The sequence below is a fragment of the Crocodylus siamensis genome, chromosome 7, assembly GCF_052110815.1.
Source record: "Crocodylus siamensis isolate JL-2025a chromosome 7, ASM5211081v1, whole genome shotgun sequence".
Taxonomy (NCBI): domain Eukaryota; kingdom Metazoa; phylum Chordata; order Crocodylia; family Crocodylidae; genus Crocodylus; species Crocodylus siamensis.
In genome coordinates this window covers 90286124-90309113 of record NC_143401.1, presented here as the reverse complement: position 1 = coordinate 90309113, position 22990 = coordinate 90286124, and the positions used below count along the sequence as shown (strand labels likewise).

Genomic DNA, 22990 nt, shown 5'->3' with positions numbered 1-22990 from the left:
AGGTAGGGAAGAGCACCACCTCCTTTGGAAGTCCATTCCAAATTTTGGCCACCCTTACATGCATGTTAAGGTGAAGCAATAAACTCCAGCACCTAGCATTTACACATGCGCTTGGGACCACAGCACATTGAGCCAGGTGGCAGGGGGCTCCAGGGCTGCTCCGACCCGGCTCAGCAGGCTGCAGAAGGGCTGGCTGGGGCATGAGGGAGTTTCAGCACGGGGCTAGCGGGCAGGCAGCCAGGTCAGCATCTACATGTGCGTTTGCTGCCGACAAAAATGTCCACAGCAGGATAGTACTTGTATTTACACATACTAACTTGCTGCAGAATGTATTAGTTTCCTATGGCCTAATAGGGCCGCACGTGCAGACACGGAGACATTTACTGCGGAGCTAATTAGGCAACCATAGTAAATGTGTAGATGTGCCCACACTACCCTTCCTTGGGTCTCAAGGTACTGTGACCCAAGTCTCATGTAGATGTGCCGAAAGCGTGTCTAAGCCTACCCCAACCATGCAGTTAGTCCAAGAAAAGGTATCATCCACAAGCATTTTTGCCTCTAGCATAAGGGGTCTGATTATTTGTCTTTTTGGTATCCACTGAAGCTTTGAATTAACAATTTACACAATCATTTTCTTGTTGCCTATTCCCATCCCCAGTTACTGGAATGTGTGGGTTTCATTTTTTTTGTCCTTAGTGCTCATGAAACAAAGGAGCTAATCAAACAGGATGGAAAAGAGGCATAATACGGGTAGTGTGATGTGCAAGTTTCCAGACGCATTTCTGTCTCCTGATCAGCAACAATTGGCTAGTTCAATCATACAGGTCCTTTTGAAAAGGGATCTTGAAGGGAACCCAAAGCTGTAGTGTGACTTATTTATTTGGACAAATGTCAACTGGAGGCTCAGATGAGACCTTCACCAGCCTCCTCAGCTTTGAACTGATCAGGATTTGAATCCAAATCTCTGGAAACTCCACTGCACTCAAGCACTCAATACACTGTATTTCCAGTGTAATGACTTTTTGATAGCTACTTTTTATGATTTTTTTCTTTTCTTTTTTTTTTTTAACCAAACCCAGGGACCTTGAATTTGCAGCTCTTGCTCACTAGCTCGTATGAAACTCTGAGTGAGAGAAAACAAAATTAAAACAACTCTCAAGAAGCCCTTCCTTGTCGGTCTCACTGTTTGCTTCCTTTAGAAAGTTATGAATGTAGCAGGTCTGTGATTTGCATTCCATCAAGGTATTTTAATGAGAGGTTAGTAAATGCCATATATTTAGAAACAAATATGAGCGAAAGCTGGGCTCTCTCCTACTTCCGCACAGTCACAAGACTAGCTTTCTGTCAGATGCTTCCAGTTTGAATGAAGAAATTATGTCTTCTCTGTGTTGGTGCAGTTCTGTGATCCAAGCAGTTTTTGACATATCAAACCAACCTAAAACTTAATTAGCTTTGGCATAGGAAATAAATATGCAAGAGCCATTCTACAGAAGTCTAACACTTTCTCATTAAAAAAATATTGATTTTTTTTTCTGGATAATTTTAATATTCGTAGAAGCTGATTATATCACAGCCACTGTGCAAGCCCCACTTTACTACAGTTGGAGGAGGGACCGGGAAAAAATAATCTTCCTCAAAACATGCATGCTGACATTTGTTTTGAACAATATCCTTGCAATATCATCCTGAGATTTACAGGAGTTAGAGGCCAAATTATTGAATTATTACATCTTTTTTTTTTAAGTGCCATCATCATTCAAAATCAGCTCAAATGCATAGTGAAGAGAGATAAATTGTGAGGAAATAAAAGCAGCATAAAGCCATGCTATCCTAAGAGGCTGGCTGAAATAAATACACATTCTGCTGCCATTGTCATTTTAGACTGCAATTAAGGAATACCTTCTATTCAAAACACTATTTGCATGTGTACTGAAATCCTAGTTGGGCTTCAGCACAAACTTAGGACCCCTAAGTTGTTGGGGGAGGAGGGGTTCCCCCAAATAGGAACTCTTCCATAAACCTATAATGATAAAGGGATGGAAATGGCAGCAGTATTTTCGCAAGCAGGTGACAGGCTATTTAAAAAGAAGACATCCTTGGATGCTCGCATCAAGGAGAGTTGCAGAATGCATCACAGACTTTAAGGACCAGTCTAGTTGTGCTTATTTAAAAATCGTACTTTGGCAGTGCAGATGCATGCTGAAATGGCATACAAGACAAGGACAAAGAGATAATGTTTGGATCTGAAGGATATTCTAGGCCAGGGTTCAGGGTTTGGTTTTAAGGTCTGAAACTTGGATTTCACTTTAATGAAGCTGCCGTCTTTTGAGCTATTCTTCTATGTATGTGATGAAAAGGGGGCAGAAACCTCCCAATCTTAGCTGATCTGTTCTTTTGCCCTCTGAAAAAAACTAGTCGTCTCCCCAAATTCTCTTCCCCGTCGTCTTAAACTGCAACCAGAAAACAGCTTTATTTTGGATTCCAACTTGGGAGCAAAACTGCAAAAGCAGTTGTGGATTAGCAGTATGCGGATGAATATTACACTGCAGCCCACAAATTCAAGAGGTCTCAAGTTAGATGGGACAAAAAGACATTTATAATACATGCTCTGCTTCGTAGAACAGTCCAGAGTTGCAGCACGCTCTTGATGCTCGGTGATGTTAAAAACATTCGGAGAATATTTGAATTTTAAAACATTTGCACCTGCTATATTCTCGCACGAGTCTTTTTACCTCGCTGGCTAGTGAAAATGGTGCTTCTATTTTGCAAACAACATATTTGCTAGAAGTGGATTGACTTTTCCCACATCCTTTGTTTTCCCAATATGATCAATGAACCCGTAGCCCTAATGTAGTCCTGATTGCTTTTTAAGATTTGCTTAACTGAAGCTGAAAGGAAACGTACAGTAGTATTTTAAGAGCAGCTGTGTAGCACCTTTCCAAGTTTGCATGCCTGTCAACGGGATGTCATCCTGTAAGTGTGAATGAATGACTCCATTTCCAGTTTGAGTTTCCATTCTCAGTGCAAAAATAGCCCTGTACACACCATACTTCCGAATAGATACCCGCTTATAACTTTATAAATCACATTCCAATAAAAAGTAACCTGAGGTTATTTCTTTATTAAAAATACTCTTTATGGTTGGTACCAAATAAGAAAGTAGCCTTAAAATAAGTGATAATTTATGATTCTTTTCCAAGTAAGTCAGTTGTGTATTGTATGGCTACAAAGTTATATTTAGAATTCCTCAATGAGTGAAGTTTTTTTACTTCCACAATTGGCCTGAAATGCCAAAGCTTTAGACATCCTCTCAAGAGGGCTATATCTCGTTATGGAAAAGGTGTATTCTTAGATTATTTGCACATTTTTTGGTTACATAAGGCAAAATTTTCAAATATACTTGAGGTCCACTTTTCAAAATGGCTTAGGCCCAAATTTTTAGAGGTATTTAGACTCCTAATTCTGGGCATTTAGCATCTAAATACCTTTAAAAATCTAGCTGTGAGGTACGTAGTAGCTTTTAGAATCAGGGTCTTAAGGCTAGACATTCAAAAGGGACAGACATGCAAAAAGCCTGAGCCTGAATTGATTCAGTCTTTTCAGGTTACTCTAACCTGGCTAGGATAAACTAGTTTGTAACTGGATGGACATCCCAGAAATTCAGGCACATGCCTGCAGTGGCTTAGGCTAGAAGCCCAGGGGGCACTAAAGCAACCCCCCTTCCCTTTCACAGTGCTGAGCTGAGGGGGGTATGGCCAGGCCCCTGCAGGATACTCAGATTAGGTTCCCCCCCACTTCCTGAGCAGCCCAGCAAGGAATTGATAACAGTGTTTATCACCCTAACTCTGTGTTTATCACCCCATCAGAAAAAAGCCTCTGTCCATTAGTTCAAGCTCTTCTTAAATAGCTTTTACAAGGAAGGAACCAGTCTACCACAGCACGGACCACAGCCAGCATGTGGTATGCTAGGGGAAGTCAGGCAGATGCCTGCAATCTCTGCCAGAGCTGCAGTCAGGGAGCAAAGGGGAGGGGCCAGCTCTGCTGTGGAGCAGAGAGCATGCCGGGATGCTGTGGGAGTCTGGTTTAACTTAAACCAGCATGGGGTTTGGGGCAGACATTACATAAACTGGTTTGACCCAAATCAGTTAAGTCTGAAACTACATTTAACCAGGTTTATCTCAAACGGGTTTCAGCCATTTTCAAACTGGTTTATATGCACTGCACATCTAGTTCTATTACAGGTTTAATCCAGTTTCTGATCACTTAAACCAGTTTATATGTAATATCTGTCCCTAGCCTATGTGTCTATGTCATTTTTTAAAATAAGACTTGGACATTTGTAAAAATTTTGCCAACTGTATAGTTGGTCAGGGTACATATATTTACATATTTATATACATGTACATACATTTTTAAAGGGTAAGTAGATGATTAATGGATATTTTGAATTAAGTAGTATGTACCAGAGATGACTGTAAGACTGTTTTGAACCTCTCATTCCCAGCCTTGGACAACTCAGTCACACAAGCTTCTGCTTTGCCATCTGTAAAATAGGGTTACTTCTAGTTACCTTAATAATGTAAATAGAAAAAAATGTAAATAGGATCTGGAACCAACTTCCAAAAGAAGTGGTGCTGGCTCCTACCCTGGGGGGCTTTAAAAAGAGGCTGGATAAACACTTTGCTGGTGTCGTTTGACCCCAGTACTCTTTCCTGCCATGGCAGGGGGTCGGACTCTATGATCTGCTCAGGTCCCTTCTGACCCTACTAACTATGAATGTCAATATTAAGTAAAGAAGGGGGATCTGTTGATTTGTGTGTACTTGGAACACTATGAAAATCAAAATGATAGTGTTGTTTTTATGACTTTGCATTTTACTATTAGAAAAATGTTTGTTTTCCATTGTGGACCTCCTATCCAAAGTATGTCAATGGGTCCTCAGACCAGGTCCCTGGATTTTTTTTTTTAATCCAGGTGTTCCTATTTGTAGTTTTAAGATGTTAGCTTCCTGCTGTTTTCTGTGTGTATTTGTAACCTTTCATTTCAGAAGAGAATGTGGAGTCCGTTCCTACAACGTTCTCCCAACATGGACTATACCAGTTGCAGTGAGACACGAGTACGGGTCTCTCCATTCTACTGTGTATAGACATAAGATCCGATTCACAGTGCATACCACTGAAGCTGCCTTTGGCACATGTAAACTTTGTGTTTGCACTGTGCATTGGCAACTTTTAGCAAACAGGCAGCTTATACTGAGCCTATTCTGTTTGAAGATTTAAGTGATGTTAGAGTGGCAGTATAAGATCCACTATCCTTTTGGGCCATTTTCTATTCTCATTTATCTCATCAGTTTTAATTGGAGGTAATATCTGTCTTCATACCAATTCCTAAAGAGATGAGAGATGTTGCTGTACTCAGTTAAACGGTTACGCCCCATGCTGAGATGGATGAAGTGATTCCTTTATTTTACACCCACACCTATGTATATGCACGTATCAGGCTTGATCCCATACCAAGTCAAAATTTAACCTATAGTTCTGGTCTAAATTCTCATCCCATACTTGCACTGGCTGACTGAGTAGTTTCAGTTACGTCAGTGGGGCCACCCATGTAAGTAAGGACTTCAAAATCAAGCCCCCAAGGATACTTAGGAATGGAAGGTATTCTGTAACTGTAAGGTATTATCATGATAACTACTCTGGAGTTGTAACTTGTATGGATACAACAGAGTTATTGAAGTCAGCAACATAAATTACACCATTAAATGTGCAAGTAAAGTAGGAAATGCCTGATGTTTTTTGCATAGTAATAATCTTCATAGTCACTTCATTTGCAGTTATTTTATTTTAAACTTTAGGCACAGTTTTGAAGCATTACTCGGTGGAGATTTTTTTTTGTGCTCATAGTCTCTAAAGTTTAATGAAAGCTAATTGGAGGACAAATGCTAATCTAATTAAGATGCGACTGAATAAAGCAGAAAGGATGAATGAAGGAAAATGCTCTATGGGGCACAGTTTTCAAACAATGATTTTTCTGAATACCAAGTCAAATGAAGCTTTTGTTAAGGATGATCATGGACCTTCCAAGTGACGGAACAACCTTGAGAAATTGTAAATGGAAGTTTAATGTATCTTGTGTATAAAAGTGAATGCTTAAATCACAGCTGTGTAAGGGCTTTGGGAAAAAAAAGCGCAGCATACTTTCTCGTCTAAAAACATAACAAGTAAGTTAGCCAAAGGTGTACATTCCTCCCAAGTTCTCATGATCAGCAGATGCAAATGTTCACAGTGCACCGATGAGTTAGGAGGCCTAATGAGATTTCAATACTGAGCAAACAATAAAAATTTATGCATTGCATAGTTTTAGTGGCCTTTGGCTTCATGGTTAGTGTTACACCCTTTCAACAGCTTTGGTAATATAATACCCAGCTGGCTTTGGAGGTAAGGAAAATTTTAGGGGTGAATTGAAATTGTGAGAAATAATTTGATTGATTACTTTGTCAGAGTAATGCATTTCCATAGCATAATTGCTCATAGTAATCTTAACCCTGGTGTGGAGACATGGGTCTTAGTTATGTTCTGACACCAGTTTTGAAAGATTCAGGGGAAAGATAGCTTTGCCAGCATTTGAGCCAAACTATTTCCTGTACTAGACGTATCCAGAGCTCTTACAAACAAGCCCCTAACAAGAACATGCCTGTCATAGTCCAGTAAATGAGAGAATTGAAAAGCTGCACTTTCACCAAGAACTGTCATGTGTCACCATAAAAGAAGTTGAGCACGTACAAAAAAACCGGGAAACACACAATAGACATGGAAATAAATGCAAGCAGTGGAGGTTCCAGGGAAGTGGATTAAACAGATACAGTATGAAATAAGCTTGAACATCCTAAATTTAAGACCAGTTTCTTTCTGAGGCTTTTATTAACCCAGGACCTTCAACATAGTGGTTGCCTGCATGAGACTATGTAATATTAAAATCTTAGCATGCGATTAATAGCAGATTCCCTGCATACGTGTCAGGGCACACATCTGCAGCAAATCTGCCAGTTTATTTTTTGCACTAGTTTTACTTTGGGGCCATAAAGTAATTCCTGTTTTGTAAATGAGAATAAACCTATTATGCACTAGGTTAGCTACACCCGGTTTCTACTCTTCAGGGAAAAAGCTGCTTATTTGATACGGCATCTCAAATTTCAGCGTTCCAAAGCGAGTTAAAGCCTCTGATAGATTTGCTTGAGCAAGCTGTTGGAAATTGCCTTTGCCCTTTCTCGGTTTTACTTGTTCCAAACCCTCCTGTGCGCAGAGTATTGACAAACGTCTGGGCAACAGCAAACAGAGTGGTCGTAATTATAAAGTGTAATGTTGTACTGCTAAATTTGTTAATGAGTCAGCATGCAAAACTGATATATTTAGCCGTGTTTTCTCTTAAAATAATTTTAAAAAAGGAAAACTAAAAATAGGGTCTGTCTGTAGTTCAGGTTTACTGTTCACAAAAGCCCTTTTTTCCCATCCACAAATAGGTACCTTTTGCTTTGCCCCAAGGGAAAAGGAGCTTAGCTCAAGTTTGAGAGAGAGAGATGTTCCCAGTTGTGATTTAAACACGACGTGTATGGACTCCTACATACACAGTCAAAAGGATGATACAGAAGTGTTAGTCCACCCTGACCTCTGAAAAGTTCTGGTGACCTGGTTTACTAAACACAATTCGGAGAGCAACATCTGGTTCACATCCCTGGCTCGAGCTCTGCTCTTGAGACCGGAGGCCTGACTCGCTCTTGCAGTGACATCATTCCACGGGGTTTCTCTTGATTTGCCGTGCCGTAATTAGGGCAGCGTCAAACCCGCCAACTCTTACTTAAAACATGGTATGAAACTGTAGATGTATCCCCTTTTAAAGATTGCACCCCGAGCCAGAGCCCATGGAAGGCAACAGGAGACTTTCCATTGACTTCGGTGGGTTTTGGTTCAAGCCTCCAGAAGCTACTTGTTACTTATTAATGCACTTTTTTTTCTTTCCTGATCTGTTATGTTTTCTTAAAATTTAGTTTCGCCGTCTCTTCCTAAAGTTTTTGTTATATGCAACAGCCTCTCAAATGGTTATGCAGTTAAACTGCTGTTATAAAATGAAACAAAAGTACTAATAGCAAGGAAAGCAAAAGTTAAAAAATGTGTACTGGGAAGAAAAGGCGTTCGCACCGTCGTTTGAAAAGAGTCAATGAGGTAGTGAGACTTTTGGAAAGTTTTTTCTAGGAGGCCGGACCTACAGAAAACGATTCTCCCAGCAAAAAGGGCATGATTTGGTGAAATGGCACAAAGGTGTTGTTGGTTTTATCCATGAACATCTCTGGCTACACGAAGCAAGATCGGGCCACTTGATTGACTTCACCAGTGTTATAGGTGTAATGGTATATGCTTGCTTGCCATATTTTAATTGGCCACCAGATGTCTCTGCGTTGTACAGAGTTTCAGAGAGGATGGTGCCCCTGGTAAACAGGAGACACAAAAGTGGAACACAAACTATGCAGAAGTGTGTTTATTAGCATCTGTAGTTGCAGCTGATCTCTTTAATGAACATGACAAATTAATGAGGGCTGTGAATTCATATATCGTCTCATGATGTTAGACATAAAGCTACAAGAGGCTGAATGTCCCGGTGGGGGGGAAAAATATCATTTGCTGCTTCAGACCTGTTTAAGGCACACTATGGTTCCATATGTCCTGACACCAAGGATGAAGCATATTTTCATTATTGCTATGTGACTGCATCAAGGGCAGTTGCTTGGGAAAATCAAGCTGTCCCCAATTTTTTTTTTTTTTTTTTTTTAGCAAAGAAGTAATGCATAAAATATTATACGCCTATGTGAATGATTTAAAAACGAAATCACTTGTGATGATTTTAATTGCGGGTTCTATATGACAGCAGCTATATTTGCAAATGCGCAGTACCCGATTTACCAAAGCACACAGACAGAAACTGTGTTTCAATGTGAAGTTTGCTATATCACTTTTTTTTTTTTAAAAAGCAATCTTTTGAGAAGTGGGTCTGGGTACAGAAACCTATTTCATGATTCTGTTTATCAGACAGTCCACCGACTGGCCGAGAGAGCTGCACCTGTGACCATTTTGGGGGGGGTTGTAAAAAAAAAAATGCAAAAGTAATCAGCACATGTTTGCCTTTCATTTATCTCTGTCATCTGGGAATAAGATACAGATACTATCAGGAGCAATGAAAGGTACATTCTGATATTATTTTCAGTTTTTTTGTCTCGACTAAAAGGAGCAACCACTTGTATCTCTGGAACACATACTGGAAAAAAAAAAAAAAGCTATATTCTAGGCTGAAGGCCAGAGGGGGGTAGTAGACTGTCTATATTTAAGAAGAAGAAGAAAAAAAAGTTAAAAACTACCACCTACTCATCAGGTGATTGGAGACTGTGGTTGTAAATATGTGCTGCAGGCAGAAGTTCTGAAAAATCCCAGAAAGTGTTGAAAACATCTCTAAACAAGGTATTTTTCTCCTGCACCTTTCTTGCTAAAGGTCCCAATTGCTGCCAAGAAAACTAGTGAGAATGTTAGCTGCCAAATAAAAAATTTATGACAGTGTTTGGCAAAGGACTGTATCACTGCTTGTTTTATACATTTCCACAAGGCTCTTGAAGGGCTGTCGGACACATACAGCTCACTGATCACCGAGCTTTATCCGTTCTTTAATAAAAACAGCCAACTCAAATAAAGCAGGATTAAACAATATGACTTTTTTTTTTCATTTACTAGCCTCGTATAAATGTTTGCTGTGGTGAGAAAATAATTTCTAAACAGCATTCCTGATATACTTTTTGTTTAAAGCCTTTACCTGACAGGCTTATTGGTTAGTTGAGTCACTTTCATAGTAAAAATACATGAGTTTTTCAATTAAATATGTATTGCTTTAGCAATTGTGCTTGTTATATGTTGGAGACTGGGCCAATAAACTGCCTGTTAAAACATAAAGGGCCCCATTCACTCAAACTCGTGCGTGCTGCTTACATTCGAAAAATGGAAAAAATAAGCCCCCAGAATTGCATTGGTTACCAATATCAATTAGGCTTTTGGCCGTGTTATTATATTGATGCTGTGGGCGAAAAAACATTTCAGTGTCTTAGTGGGCAAATGTTCGTCGTACGAAAGTTAGCCCATTGACAAGACTGATTAAGCTGGCCAAGGGTAAAGTAACGCCCTTTCACATACTTTGCCTGTCTGAAGCAATGAAATGGTCTGGCTTCGTCATCTCAGAACAGTTATCAGATTGTGCTCCCAGCTGATAATTAGCACTGCTTAACACGGATCTCATCGTGGCGATATCGCAAAATCGGAGACTGATCACGCTAGTTCATCGCCGTGTGTTTTCAGGGCAGGAGGCTCTGAACACAGCCCTGTCCTTGCGTGCATCCAGCCGGGGCAAAATTCACTGCAAAGGGTGGAGCGGGCACGCCGGTCAAGTCTGTTCCCCCCTTTGAAGAGGTGTAGCAATGGCAACGCGGTCCTGTGTGCTCCTGGAGCTCCCTCAGGGCAGCAGAGCTCCATGCCACATTCGTGTCTTCAAGGCACAACTGAGCCCGTGGCAATGATTCGATAGCAGCCAACAGCACTACAAATGCTATCCGCCTTGCATACACTGCTAGACTTCATGGTATTTGATCCAAAGTACTAAAGACAGACCAACATTAAGAGGATTATTTCAGACAGCATTAGGAGTTAATTTACAGAAGATTAGCCCTAAATCAGGCAGATATCATAAGCAAATTAGCATCGGGATTCAGAGTCAAAGTGTGTGGAGTTTTTAGCTTCTCCAAGAACGCTGAGCAGGCCAGTAGCCATCTATGTCGGAGTCTGTCCCTGGCGTGTCGCGTCCCATGCAGCGGCGAATCTGCGTTCTCGTATTTCTTGATACACGCTCCTTATTGTGCTGTTTACTGGCAGTGAAACTGCTTTACTCTGAGTACCTTTCATCTGCTGAATACGTCGCATTTTGTGTCATTCCTCCGTTGAGTAATGTTTTGTTTGGCCCTAACAATGATGTCTCCATGGTATGTTATAATAATTTTAAATGGGTAATACATAACTTGACTTCAGAGTGACATCCTTTCCCCCCTAACCCGCTTAAAATGAGTCACATTTTCATGCCCAACTCATAAAACATGAAGAAGTATATAAAATGCCAGATACTAGAGCTCAGATTAGAGCTGCGTAAAAAGACGTCCTTAATCAGGAAACTTGTAAATTTTGTATTTGTTTGATTTCCATGGGAGAGACGACGATGTTGTATAGCCAAGAAAATCTAGCCTTCAATGAGTATTTTGCATGCACCTATCAGACGGCAGAGAGACAGGCATAAGCGGCAAACTGATCCCAACCCAGTGTCCCACCCAGTCTCCAAAATAGTTGTAGACCATTTGAAGAGATTATAAAACGGAGGAGACGACATGAGTCAATCTCCTTTCTCAGCTGTCCCTGAGATCCTGAAAGGTTTGAAGTCCTAAAGAATAGGTTGCATATTTTACTCTCCAAATGACATTCAACTAATTAGTCTTCAGTCTGACCTCAACCCCCCCCCTTTTTTTTTTAATGTGGAGAGAAGGCCAGCAAGCGATCTGCATGTTTTCCTTTCCTGATGGACCAAATAACATTTGACAGGGCTGGTCAGAGGTCATAGATGTCTCTCTGTGTTCATCAAAAAAGGACTCTTCACACCCTTCCCAAGACCAGGAAAACTGGCCCCGTTCGAAGCCCAGTTTCCATTTTCGGGTCCCTCTGGTTGTGAGATCTTCAGGCGCTCTCGAACTTTGACTCCACGTCCCCTTGTTTCATAGAAAGTATGGAAACCCGGTATGGTTATTAAACTGAGGTGTCTGAGGTCATCACAAAGTAGAGGCATTTCTTCTCCCCTAATAGAAATACTGTAACATGCTGAAAAGAAAATACTCTAATAGTGGCAAGTATCTCCTGTCAACTAATTTGATAGTTCTCTATCAGGTAAACCATTTGTGAATACATCGATCCTTTTTATTTTTCACCGTTCTGTCTTAGCTATTCCCAGGATTTCTCTGAACCAGTTGGGCAAAAATTGATTTTTATTTGTTCCACCGGCCTTGTGGAAAATTAGCTTATGAACTGGTTTTTATAGGAAGACTCAAAGCACAGCACAGGTTGCAAAATAAGCCTATAGCAGTCAAAATTGTTGTCTGAAATGTCTTCAGACTGGAAGGCTGAATTTATTGCACAAAACAAGTACTAGCAATGTGGAGGTGTGCAGTCCTGCTCATTATCACTGGAAAAGGGGGAACCAAAAAGCACAGTAAAAAATTAAATTTTAATAATGCTAGTGATATTTTCTAAATCCTTCTTGACAGAAAGATTCTCATTATTTTTATCTGTCTCGGAGTAGGCTCTTTTAATGCCATCTCACAAATGGCCCTAGCCATGATTGTTTTCCTTTCTTTTATAGCATTTGAAAAAAAAATGAATATATACCAAAAAAAAATCTTTTCTATCATTCAAGAAGTGCCATGAAGTGGTAACATTTTGGATAGCACATTTTCAGGAACAATTGCTGCAGATGCCTTCAGCTTTTTACAAAAGAGGTCAACATTGTTAAGACAATTGTAGCAAACTTCCCATACAAAAAGACGCCCAGTCAAATGAAGTGTGATAAGGGGAAAATAATATGCACAAAGTAGCGTCCAGCCTCCAATTTCATCACACCTAAAAGCCACCCAGAGATTAGCAGTTAATTAATAGTGAATCAAGGCACAAGATGTTACATTTTTTCATCCATTTAATATATATTTTCAGTAGAATCTAATAGTTCTGAACACTGATGCAGTGCAGGATTCTCTCTCTTTTTTAATGAATTTTAATTTTCTTTAACATGCATGGAATGTAAATGAAACCACGTTTATCACACAAGCCAATGCAAAAACATGTATGTTCTTGCTATTTCTGAGCTATGTATGAGCTCCTGCTAGTAAAATAATTGCTTTATCGGAGATGTTGTGCTCATTAACTGTTTGGAGACCAAGGTTATGCCCACTGGAAAATGCCCCAAGACTGCCCATTCATCCAAGGTTTTTTTTTGCGGTGCTTATCGTAACATTATCTACAAACCATGGTAACGTAGTCATTGCACAGATACACTTTTGACTTGTTCTTCTTGACAGTTTGCTTTATTGTCTTAGATAAAAGAAAGTTCAAGACTATATAGCATATATGTCTCTAAAAGGCAGTGAGCTGGTGCGTTACAGCCAGCTAATCTTCATTGTCCTGAGAATTGCTTTCAGTCTGGTCCGTTCCCGCATCTTTTGCATCCCACATCTTTTGCATTTGCTTTTATGGCTTGCTCCTTCCAGTTCCTACAGTGCTTTGCTGGATGCTTACAACCAGCTAATCTTCATTATCCTGAGAATTGCTTTCAGTCTGGTCCATTCCTGCATCTTTTGCATTAGTGTTTATGGCTCGCTCCTTCCAGTTCCCACAATGCTTTGCTGGATGCACCACAACGTCATTTGTTTTGTGGATGGAGGGTGGCAACGCTGTGGAGGGCTGGTTGAAAGTAACTGAGCAAACTTTGTTTTAGCAAAGCAAGCGAGACAGGGAACTGGGGGTGTCCAAGCGGTTCCCTTGTGCACCGATGGGTAGGAGACCTTCATGCACTGCTGTCGTGCAGTACAGCACAGGAGCGTCTTCTGCCGTTTGATGAAAATCTTCATCTCGGCATGGAATTGTTCAGAGAACTGAAATTCCATTTGTCAGCGGTAGTCTGGGGTTTGCAGCTTGTACTCTGTGAAAGGTTGAAAACACAACCTAAAACTAGTACCTCTCAGGAACCGAACTGCTCTAGAGGTTAAAGGGGTTTTGTGTTCCCTTTGCCACCAGTTTGCCTATAGTCTTCGTAGATAGTAGCCTAGAGTTGCTACCTTCTAATGACTCTGGTGCAAGTGAATTGAGGAGTCGGTCCTCCTCCAGTCCCAGCACAGAAGTGGCCACATTGCAGAAACCACCAACAGCACTATGGCCTCCCATGTTGTTAAGATCTTCCCGCAGAATGAGTGGACATGGAGACAGGATTGAGGTACGCTGGTGAAACAGTATAGAGAAACTCTGTGTCTCGTGCAGCTCATGTTGTAGGTATCGAGCCCCAGAAGAGCATTTTCTATTCTGCAGGCCTTCTCATTCTTTACCTTGACAGGCATATCTGCCCAAACAAATTCAAGAATTAAGTCTCCTAAGCTAATAAAAAGAATTTCAGCACACCTCGCTGTTCTCTTTTTATCCGTGAGCACTTTAACCATGAGTATCCGGTTCCCTCTCCTCAGGTTGCTCCTTTAGCCATCTTTCTTCCATGAGGCCAGCCAGCAGTGCTTTCTTCCATCCATTTCCACTGAGTTTGCATTTAATGTGTGCCTGACTGGAATTATCAAAGTCTGAATTAGACTTTGAGATTTTTGGAACAGGAAGTGTATGAGCTGTCAAGGACTATGCAAGTAGGCCACGAATAAAAAAAAAGGTCCTATCTTAGAGTGTTGTTACATTCATAGGTGCAGTAGTTATCAGACTAATTGACTGGTGGGTCTGTCAAATGCAGGTACTTTTTAAATGTTTAAATTGTATTGCCATTTTCTCTTTAATATCTTCACCAGCCTAAACTTCAAATAGGCTGGCTTTAATTTCCATTTTTATGGCAATATATGGGTGACAATCACTGTTCCCTACACAGAGATGGCCCTTGGCTTCCGGAGGCATCCACATAAGAGACGGGATTTGTATTTTCACCATCCCTCCCTACCTGCCTGCACAAACTCCTACCAAAGGAGAAGCAGCTTGAATTCTGATCAGAGATATATGGGAAGGGGACTATTAGTAGGATGATAGTGAGGTGGCTCATCCTGGCCAATTTCTGACCGGCGTCTTCTATTTTGTGGATGGGTTGGATGCCCTGTAATCTTTGTGTGGCATGAGTTGTTACAGCTTGCTCTACTAGGGAGGCATGTAGGGATGTCTTTTTAACCATCTGTCTCCAGCTCACAGACAAGCAGCTCACATGCACACATACACTTGTGTATGCACATGTGCGCTCTCCTCTCCCCCCCCCCAGCTTCAAAAAAGTTGTATTGCCTGAATTTCACCTTAAAAGTATTACCTGGCTTCCGAAGTTGTTGATATTGCTTGAATTTCATCTTAAAATTATGCCAGTTAGTTACGTAACCTATTCTTCCTTGCTAAAATGAAAGGACTCCTCCCTGCACCAGTGGGTTAGTAGTTTAATATTTTGATAGTGTATGTCTATACAGGTTTCCCTCGATTTATGAGGTAGATGTGTTCCTGAAGAATGGCGCATAAATTGAATTGGCATAAAGCGAACCCAGCTTACAGAGGAATAGATAGCGATGCGTTCCCATGGTGGGGAGGGAGGGAGTGAGGCTGGGACTAGGGAAGGGGCGGGGAGAGGTGTGTGGGGCAGCCCAGCGAGTGCAAGGAGCAGCATCTGTTGCTCCCGGGGGTGCAGCAGGGGCGGCACCGGGTTCTTCCCCGTGCTCGGGGTAGGCAGCAGCCCGACTGACCCCACTCCTTCCCACGCACGCCACTGCTCCACTTCTCCGCACTCACCGCAGCCCCTGCTGCAGCAGCCCTGAGAGCGGCCGATGCCAGCTGCCTGCAGCCACTGGGGTGCACCGTCTCCCGAATCCCCCAGGGCTCCGCTTCCCCTGGGGCACCATGTCCCAAACCCCTGGCACGGCACAGCCCAGCCCAGAGGCTGTAAGCCAGTACCATCTGCCACTCCTGAGACTGATGCAGGGGCAAGTGGCAGCCTACAGCGAGACAAAAGCAGGCTGAGGCTGGTGGCTGGGGCTCTTCCCAGCACTTGGCAGTGGCACTGGGGGGGGGGCTATGGTGAACTTTGGGGTGGGAGTAGCCCCTCTCCCATCGCTGCGGCCTGCCCTGAGCTCCAGGAAGAGCCCGGTGCTGCTGCCAGCCCCAGTCTGCAGTGCCACTGGCCCCAGCCTTCTCTCATCCTGCTGCAAGCTGCTACCCACCCCTGCTGCAACCCCAGGAATGGGAGACGCTGCCTACTTGCAGCTGCTGCGCTGTGCTGCACCAGGAGGCTCGGGGCACTGTGCCCCAGAAGAAGCAGAGCCCCAGGGGGTTCAGGGCACGGTGTCCTGGGGGAAGTGGAGCCCTGGGAGATTCGGGACACGGTGCGGCCCAGCGGCTGCAGACAGCTGGCTTGGGCCACTCCCGGGGCCGCTGCAGCAGGGGCCCTCCTCACCTCACCCCTTTCCCCTCCATTGCCCAGAGAAGATTGCCTCAAAAACACTGTTGTTCACACAGACCTATCCTTTTGCTATACATTTCAAATTCACTATCCAGCAAGAGTTATAACTGTAGTATTTTTAATTGAGTCTGCATTTTCAGATTTAAACTTATTTAAATGGGAACTAAATCCTCGTATGTACTCCTCTCCAGAGTGGGTTGGAAAATAATTATCAGGTATTTTCAAACTTTCCTCCAATATTTAAAAAACTTTGAAGTTCTGAGAAGACCTTTTTTTTTTTTTTTTGTCTTGTATTGTTGGTTGGAAAAGGAAGAAAACAAGTATGCATGTTTTCTGGGGACTTTTTTTTTCCTTTGTTCAATTTTTTTTCTAGTTTCAAATATTCAGAAAGCAAAATTTCAAAAGAAAAGTTTCCAACCAACTGTAATTATTCTGTAGCAAGATCTGGATGCTCTTTCTGCCCCTGTGATTTTAATAGGTTGCCAGGCCTGTGTGTTCTGTCTTAGTCCATTTGTTCTTTTTCTGAATCGTTTTTACCTGAAAGGAACACCTTCCATTCTTAAGGTGAGGAAGATGGACTTAACCTCTTAACATCAAGCATCTCAACCCTTGTCTACATGGTAAATACGACTAGATATTTTGATGTAATCATACTGTTATACCACCTTGTCCAGTTTGGTTTAAACCATGCCCTAGGGATATTCCAATAACTATGTGGAAAAATCCACTTGTATACTAGAAGAAGCGTCTACACCAAGGGTTCTACTGACATAAGTTCACATCTTAGCTTATTTTGGTATATCTTCCCCATTTCAACAAGCCAAGAGATTTTGAATGCACCGATTTGCACGTGACTATCGGTTACTTAGAAATCTTACAGCTTGATTTACATGTGCAAATGTTGGCATGCAAAAATTAGAGCTACTGGTCACCTCTAATTAGATACCCAGAAACTTAATAGCCAAGGTGGACACTTAAAATGCATTCCCCTATTGAAAGAGGAGGACATTCTATCCAGGAAACTGTTGGGAGCTACTTCTGGTCGAATCTTAAATGTATGAATTACAGTGAAACACTGTTGGAGAGTGGCCCGTAATTACATGTTCCGAGTTCCTCATCAACCAGTCGGTGTTTTTGAGGATACTCTTTTCCAAGACATCTTCTTTGAGGATAAAGCCCTGCATTGTAACAAATGTATGCTAACTGGTCCCCAAAGCTGTTGATTTTTTTTTTTTATTATTTGCATCGGTGTCAGAGTTGAGCTGCTGTTGGAACTTTCTTGCAGTGTTTGTTTTGTTGTCTTCATTATTTCAAGTTAAGCACACACAACTCTTTATGCATCAGGAGTCTCAACTGCCTCGTTTGTGTCCCATATTTTGTAACGTGTTACCGTGAGTGCTAATTTTCATGACAATTGTTATTGTACCATCAGTGCTTAATGGCAAGGCATCATTATTCAATGCTGGTCAATCAGGCACTAAGGCATGTGCAAGACATCAGGCTGAACCCATATAGATGTCGTGCACTCCCCCGCTAATGAATGCAGTTTTGTAAAAAGGTTTAAACACGGTTGGCATCCTTAATGTAAGGTTTGCAATAGCTTATTCTGGAACTGCTTTGTGTTTATACAGAGCAGATCTAAATATGTCACAAACAGAGTGAGAGCCAGTGTGTGTGCATAGAAACATAGAAGGAGATAATCTTTTGGGTTTGTTTGTTTTTTAATGAAAAAAGCATCAGTTTGTGCTGTGGAGGGGGCCCAAGAGACATCAGCATTAGGAAATGGATGCGGGACTTGTTCTCCAGACCAGTGGCTATCTAAGGTATCGTGGACACGATCCACACAACCCCGCGGCAGGAACACTGCCTGTGTCATTCATCGAATCGGAGAACAAAGTTGGCATTGCCTGTACAGGGAGCTTCTAGGAGGGTTTTCAGTCAGAGGTTAGGCGGCGCGACCAAACACAAGGAAGAAGTGTTGGGCCTTTTTAGGGAACTCGGGGTGCTCTTTCAGTGTAAATGGCCTGGTTTGATTTATATGGTATGACATACCTGTTCCATTAAGCACCGCCCGGCAATTTAGAGTAACCTTAAGCTTTCGCTTATATTTCTGGATCGCTTTGAACCTAGTGGCCATTCCCGTCACTTGAACTTAATGCAGCATTTTCTCACTGAAATAAAAACCCTTCTCCATGCCACATTGTCCTTATCTTTCCATGTCTGGATGGCACGGGAAGCTCGCTCTGCGCTCCGTGCCGCAGTCCCAGCGTGCTGTGATTTCTGGAAACGAGATGCGTCCACTAAAGGGTTAAATCATCCAGTACCAACAGCGCTGTGATTCATAATGTAAACTGGAGGAATCCTTGATGTTTCAGTCACACATTCCTCCTTAATTTGGCCATGCATTCTTTTAAAGCGACAGTGTGCTAACTTAATAAAATGCAGCATGCAAATACACAAGTTTTTGCCTTCGGGCACTTTAGCCATGGATGTTCCAATGGGTGCCTTCTTTCAAGTATATAGTCTTTCTTAAATTATTTACCCTGTAAACACGCTTTGCATTTTCAAAGGAAAATCTGGGCTTCTCGCTCAGCAGACTTTTTGTAAAATGAAAGGTAATAAAGATAAAAAGTGGGACTATCGGTGGCTTTCAGCTTTGTGGTCCGCTTTGGGGAAGGGGCGGAGGATGTTGAACCCCATTCCCCCCCCCCGCCTTTTAGCATTAGCGTTCCCTCCCCCACTTTAAATTCCTCGATACTTTGCCTACAGCAATACCCACTGGCAGTGTCTGGCTGCGACAGTGCTGTGGGCTGCTCTACAGATGGGCCCTGCCAATGCCAACCATTGTTCTACCACTGCGAGCTGGCTTGCCTATGTTTTATCGCTCAAAGCCCCCTTGCCTCTCGGCTTTCTTTTGCTTTACGCTGGAGAGCTGCCCTTGCCTGTTGACTCGGAGATCTGAAACATGCCGACACCCAGAAGTCGTCATCCCGGTCTGATCACCGGTGCCCAGAATCAGCCGTCGGCATGTAATGTTCGCTAACCCCTCAACCACGTTGTGTGCTGCTGCCGCAGCGATTTTCAGCCGCTTTCCTTGTAGCATTCCCCTCCTGGTATTTTGGTATTTGTTTAATTTTACTCTCATACTGAAAAGTAAAACAGTAGAGCCCAACCTTGTTATTTTTAAAGCAATACAATTAATCTTTAACTGTAGGCGTGAATATTAAAGCTATACAATGCTTCAGCAGAGGAATCTGTTGATAACATCCATCCTATTTCGTGATTAATTTGTTCCTTTTAATACCGTATTCTTTTGCTGCACTGGGCAGACTAATTCAGATTCCTCGAAATTGAACTTTGATATGTATTTCCTAGATTCACACTTTAACTGAACCTTTAATTAGCAGATACAGGTGGCTGCACACATAGCTCTGTGTTCTCTTGACAAGGCTTTCAGAGGCACGGCCGCAGATTGAGTAATCTTGCAATCGGGTGTGCGGTCGCAGAATTAGAAGGAAAGCGTTCGGAAGAATTGCTTTATTTATTTTAAAGCCAAAATGATGAAACGCTATTAAGTAGGCCAGATCCGAGGGGTTGACTTAAGCATTCAGCCTGTTATGTGCGCATTTGCCTAACTATGAGTTAGATTAAGCAAGTTTCACCCAGTTAATCCTTTGTAAATTAGCATTATGAATGCCTGGAGGCCCTCATCCCGCAAATAAAATGGTTGTCAACCCAGCTGTACTGTATGTTACTTAAGGCTGAATTTTTTTAAGAGTTTTCATGCTTTTAATCTATTTCACTGCTGAGTTTCAATTTTGCTGAGTTTCTTTTCAGGACTGATGAGGGTGACTGAGTAAATATATGTTCTGGTTTTCATGCATCTCGTTTGGACAAATCACTTGTTATCAGGTGTTTTGTAGAGAATGGCACGCCATCGGAAAAGAGAAGCCGGAAGTTCAGGTGCTAAATTGAGTTGCAAACCAACAAGAGCCCAAAGCTCGTAATTAGTTTTATTTTGTTAGGCTCTTGCCCTTTTTTTTCTTGTTTTTTAAAAGCAAGAAACACCCCCTTTCAGTTCTTTGGGCAGAGTAAATATCTCCTGTTAAGTCTGAATTAGCTGTCATCGCAACAGAATTAATGCTGTGGTGGAGCCTTTCTAGTGAGGAAGGGAAAAATAAACGAGACGGATCTTAGTTCAGCTTTAAGTGATAAATGAGGACAAAGCAGGCCATTCATCTCCTGCTAGGAAAGTGGACACAAGCACTAAAGCAGTTTTGCGGAAGACGTGTCAGCAAATGTGATCATTTTGTAACCTGTCAGGAGGATAGAGAGATAGTCCTTTTAGAGTGTCACAGGGGAGTGTGTTTGTCTGATGTGACAGTTTTCATCCATCCATTTACTTTTTTTTTTTTTTTTCCCCTCTGGGTGGGGGGTAAGTAGGGAGAGAGCTGAAGTTGGTCCTTATTTATACTTTCCCGTGCCGTCTATATGTATATCCACTCGGGCTCAAACGAAAAGCATTTACCAAGCAAAGCTCGTCTCCAGAATCTGGGCTCTCCTCTTATTTTGCTTCGTGCAAGCCGCTCGTTTTAACAAATTGCATTCCCCTCTTCCGGTTTTCATCCCTGTCCTCTGTCTGTCGTGTCACAAAGCGTTCTCGGACCTCTTTTTCCCCCTGCGTGTTTGGTCGGTGTTTGCATGGAGGTTTTAGTTGAGTGTGGCGGTTGCAGGAGCAAAAACAAGAAACAACCCCCCGCTAAAACGAAGGTCGTGGTTCATTTTTCTTTTGCTATTTTTATCCCGTTCCGGCGCTGTGCTATGGCCAAATATGTTTTGCAAAAGTTCCTGCTGCAGGAAGGGCGTCTGGCAATATCGTTCTGCGGGAGCGTTATAGAAAGGCTGAAATATTAAAATCCAATTCTTATGCAAACTAGATCCAAATTATAATCTCTATTGTTATCCATTTAACCTCATTTGACCAGTTAAGTTCAGGCAGAATGTGACACGCTGCATTTTCTGTTTTTACAAGCAGAGGTGCCTCTCAACAAATGGTTGAATAATATTAGCTGTTTGTACTTCTGGCATCTTTTTTTATTACTACTAATTTCCATCTTTTTGCTACATAGTAAATGTAACATTTGCCTATTACCATAAGTGAATGTATGCTACAGAGACAGTTGAGGCTTTTACAACATAAGCCTCACAGTTTGACACTTGCTTCTTTAATATCATCCTTTTCTTCAAAAGTATCTTTTATACTTTTCCCTTGGTATTTAGGTACAAGTACCTTGCTGACATGGGTTTCCTAATGTGCCATGGGTTTCCTTAATGGCAAAATCCCCTGAAAATTAGCAAATTGTTTCTGTTCATATTGGGGGAGGGAGGGAAGGAGGGAGGTGGAGGGGAAGAATAGGTTCTGTTATGGTTTAAGAGGCTGTAAGGTGTTTATTATTACAGACGTTCTGCGCTCGCGGTTTACATCATTCCAGATTTATTATTTAATGGTTTTAAAGAACTTAAATATGAATTGGAGCATGCTGTGTGATTCAGCGATTCGTTTATGTACTTGAGAGAGAAATCAAAAAGCAATCTCAGCTATGCAATCTGTGCAGAGGTGTTTAAACTTGCGGACAAACCTCTTTTCTCCTAGACATTTGTTTGAGGCAAGTCCACCTTTTTATTGTTTTCCAAAGATTCTGCCATTTTCACTGGGTTTGGGTTTGTGTAATTCTTTTCTGTTTTCATTTTTTTTGTAGGATCATCCAGAACCGGATTTTGATAGTTATCCTGGCAATCATCATCATCCTCACCATAGCGATGGCTATTTATTTTTCTGTCAGGGGACGCTGAGATCTTTCTTCTTCACTAAAACAGCAAGAAACCGCTTGTTTGGAGTAATTAAGACAAAGTGGTCACATGAATCATTCTCTTGCACTGACAGTGTCTCCCTCTTTCCCGCTATCAACTCAGGTGCAAGCAGCATAAAAATATTTTGTATTATGGATTGCACGCGGAGTTAAATTTTTCTTATAGGTTTGTTGGTTTTTTTGGTCTTAATATAAATGTTTTTGGACTCTTCATATTTGTGTTTTTGATATACATTAATTCTTCTGAATTCTATTTGTATGTCAGAAGCTGCATTACACGATTAATTCATTAGTTGCAGAAGTTATGGGAAGAAGGGTCTATATTCTTTTCACGGGTGATGTTAGGAGTAGGACGATCTAGCTGGTATCTGACCTTCCATGATAGGAGTAAAAGAGACCAAATGATGTAGAAACAGAACCTGTCTCCTGTGAATTACTTCTGTTCATGAAACCCCATAATAAATGTGGCCCTGCTAATAACGATGGTTAATTTAAAAAAGAGAGAGAAAGAAATGGCCTGACATTTGAGTTTATTAACATCCACTGCGAATCTACTACGTGATTCAAAACAATTGTTTCCAAAGAAACTTTCCTTACTGCCTGTTGGAAACATTTCTTTTTTCAGCAAGACCCAAATGCAATGCACGCGTTACTTGCCCAAAATGTGATAGTGCCCACAGCGCAATGTATTTGAATCCGCTCTGAATCATTCTAATGTTAATGTATGTGCTGTTAAATGTAAGCAATAATGTATTTTAAAGATATGAAGATGCTTATCTCTTCATTTCGACTTACAGAGAACCCAGATA

General features: G+C 41.7%; 1 protein-coding gene across 2 annotated transcripts in view; it reads left to right on the top strand.

Annotated features, from left to right (window-relative positions):
- Positions 1-22990, top strand: part of VTI1A (vesicle transport through interaction with t-SNAREs 1A) — a 342273-nt gene that overhangs the window by 318401 nt on the left and 882 nt on the right. For both annotated transcript variants that reach the window (XM_090056596.1, XM_090056592.1), the window contains exon 8: positions 22071-22990. This exon is cut by the window's right edge. Coding sequence is in view for 1 of the 2 variants with exons in the window: in XM_090056592.1 (XP_089912718.1) it covers positions 22071-22164 (94 nt within the window). In the remaining variant the exon portion in view is untranslated. The remainder of the gene's footprint in view (positions 1-22070) is intronic.